Source organism: Pteropus vampyrus, unplaced genomic scaffold, assembly GCF_000151845.1.
Source record: "Pteropus vampyrus isolate Shadow unplaced genomic scaffold, Pvam_2.0 Scaffold10102, whole genome shotgun sequence".
Lineage (NCBI taxonomy): Eukaryota > Metazoa > Chordata > Mammalia > Chiroptera > Pteropodidae > Pteropus > Pteropus vampyrus.
This window is the reverse complement of record NW_011898883.1, coordinates 1-2148: the sequence shown is the minus strand read 5'-3', so window position 1 is coordinate 2148 and position 2148 is coordinate 1. Positions and strand designations below refer to the sequence as shown.

General features: G+C 59.6%; 1 protein-coding gene across 1 annotated transcript; it reads left to right on the top strand.

The window, feature by feature from the left end:
* Window positions 1–153: 153 nt before the first annotated feature.
* LOC105310723 (MLX-interacting protein-like) lies at window positions 154–2130 on the top strand (the record flags this gene model as incomplete). The annotated part of the gene is made up of 3 exons (XM_011386845.2): window positions 154–1337; window positions 1717–1835; window positions 1950–2130. Coding segments are annotated over exons 1-3 (1171 nt in total), but the record flags the coding sequence as incomplete, so codon positions are not given.
* Between the last annotated feature and the right edge of the window lie 18 nt (window positions 2131–2148).

The window sequence follows — 2148 nt, the reverse complement described above, 5'->3', positions numbered from 1 at the left end:
GCAGTGAGCTCTGCTCTGAGTGGTTGAGACAGCGGACAAAACCCTGGGTCACTGATGAAAAGGAGTTCTCTGTGTATTCGTTTTACTTTTTATTCAGCAGTCAGCACAAGTTGGTTACCAGGTGCTGGGGCTTCAGAGCCAAGTCAGACAGGGCCCTCTGAATGGTGCTCATCTTCTTCCACCTGGCTCTGGGAAGAATTTCTATAGAGATTGAGATCTGAACAATTGATTCCTTATAGCGTCCCCTCTTAGGAAGAGGTGACTTCTCTAGAAGTTGATACGTAAAACTGTCCTGAGGGAACCCATGAGCAGCTGCGATCCAGGCCGCCTCTGCTCCGTAACAGAAGATGGCAGGGACTTTCGGGGGACCCCTGCTGGGCTCCAGAAACAAGATATTGCCAGGCCGGGAGCCAGCTGTGTGCAGACTGTCGCTTTGTCTGAGCCCTGTGTTATCGTGTAGTTCCTAATGGAAACCAGATCCCACCAACGCCTGGGGGGACACAGGTCCCTCTCCCCTGAGGAGCAGTCACAGGAGGGGAGGATCGCCTCTGTCCCTTCTGTCCAGGGTTCACCCCCGGTGCCCGGTGGGCACCGTCGCATTGTGTGGGGTGTAGCACTAGAAAGTGAGGGCGAGTGTGCGACCCCGGCATCTGTCCCTCACTTCCTTCTCTTCCCTTCTCAGGAGAGCGACCTGCCAACCACCTCTCTCCCCACCGTGAGCCTCCCTGACAGCCTCATTGCGCCCCCCGCAGCCCCCGCCCTGGACCCCACAGATAGGCCAGCCTGTGAACGTGCTTCCCGGCCTGGAGACCCCTTTATGCAGCCTGCAGACTTCAGCCCCTCTGCAGCGCCCCTGAGCGTCCCGCAGCCCTTTCTCCCCGTGTTCAGCGTGCCCATGCTCTCTCCCAGTCCCGCCCCGGCGCCCGCTTCCCCTGCTGTGCCGTTAGCCCCTCCTCCCGCCACTGCCCTGAGCCCCCCAACTCCACCCGCCTTCGTGCAGCCACAGAAGTTTGCTGGAGTCAGCAAGGCCCCCGTCGTCATCACGCACACAGCCTCCGCCACCCTCACGCACGATGCCTCTGCCACCACCTTCAGCCAGAGCCAGGGCCTCGTCATCACCACCCACCGTCCGACCCCCTCAGCATCCCCCTGTGGACTGGCACTGTCTCCCGTCACCCGGCCACCAGCCGTCGGGCCTCCCCAGCTCCGTTTAACTTTTGTGCACCCCAAACCTGTATCCTTTACTGGAGGGAGGCCCAAGCAGCCCCCCAAAATAGTGCCTGCTCCCAAACCAGAGCCTGTGTCCTTGGTACTGAAGAATGCTTGCATCACCCCAGGTGAGTCGGGGAGGGAAGCTGGAGTGTGGCCCCTCCCCCAAGATAGTCCCCTGTCCCCAAGGCTTGTAGTCATGACGTACATTGTGTGAAAAAAACTTATGAAATGCTACATGTGTAATCTGGTCTCTCTTAACAAGAGTTTCAACCCAGTCTGAAAACACATGGCCCTGGTCCTCTATTTCCTGGGTAATCTGTTTCCTCCAAGGAGAGGTTACAAAGAAATGTGAGGTGCCCTAGTGCTTCTGTCCCCCCATGCCCCATGGTGAGGAAAGCTGTCTCAGTGGCAGCCAAAAGGTCGTGTTTCTGCTGGGGGTTCAGCACCGGTGTCAGGAGCGGGCCCCCCAGCTTGGCCCCCCCCCCTTTCTTCTTGTTGTGGTAGCTGCCTTTTCCGGACAACCACAAGCAGTGATCATGACAGGCCCTCTGAAGAGAGAAGGGATGTTGGCTTCCACCGTGTCCCAGTCCAGTATGGTCATCACGCCCGCCGCCATCACCGGGGTAAGGCGCCCTGGACAGACTTCCATGTCGTAACTCCAGCGCGGTCCCACCCTTGGGCTGCCTTCCCTGACATGACTGTGGTCGGGGTGACTGCTCTCGCCTGTGTCTCCCCAGGCTCCTGGAGTCTCGGAGTTCCACAGCGGCATCCTGATGACAGACCTCGGCCATGCCGCAAGCAGCCAGCCCGCCCCCGTGTCCCGGCTCTTCTCTCCAAGTGCAGGGCAAGACTCCCTGGTGAAGGGCGAGCAGGTCCCGATGCACGGGAGCGGTCCCCAGGTCCCTGCTGCGGGCGCCAGTGAGTGTTCACTCTGGT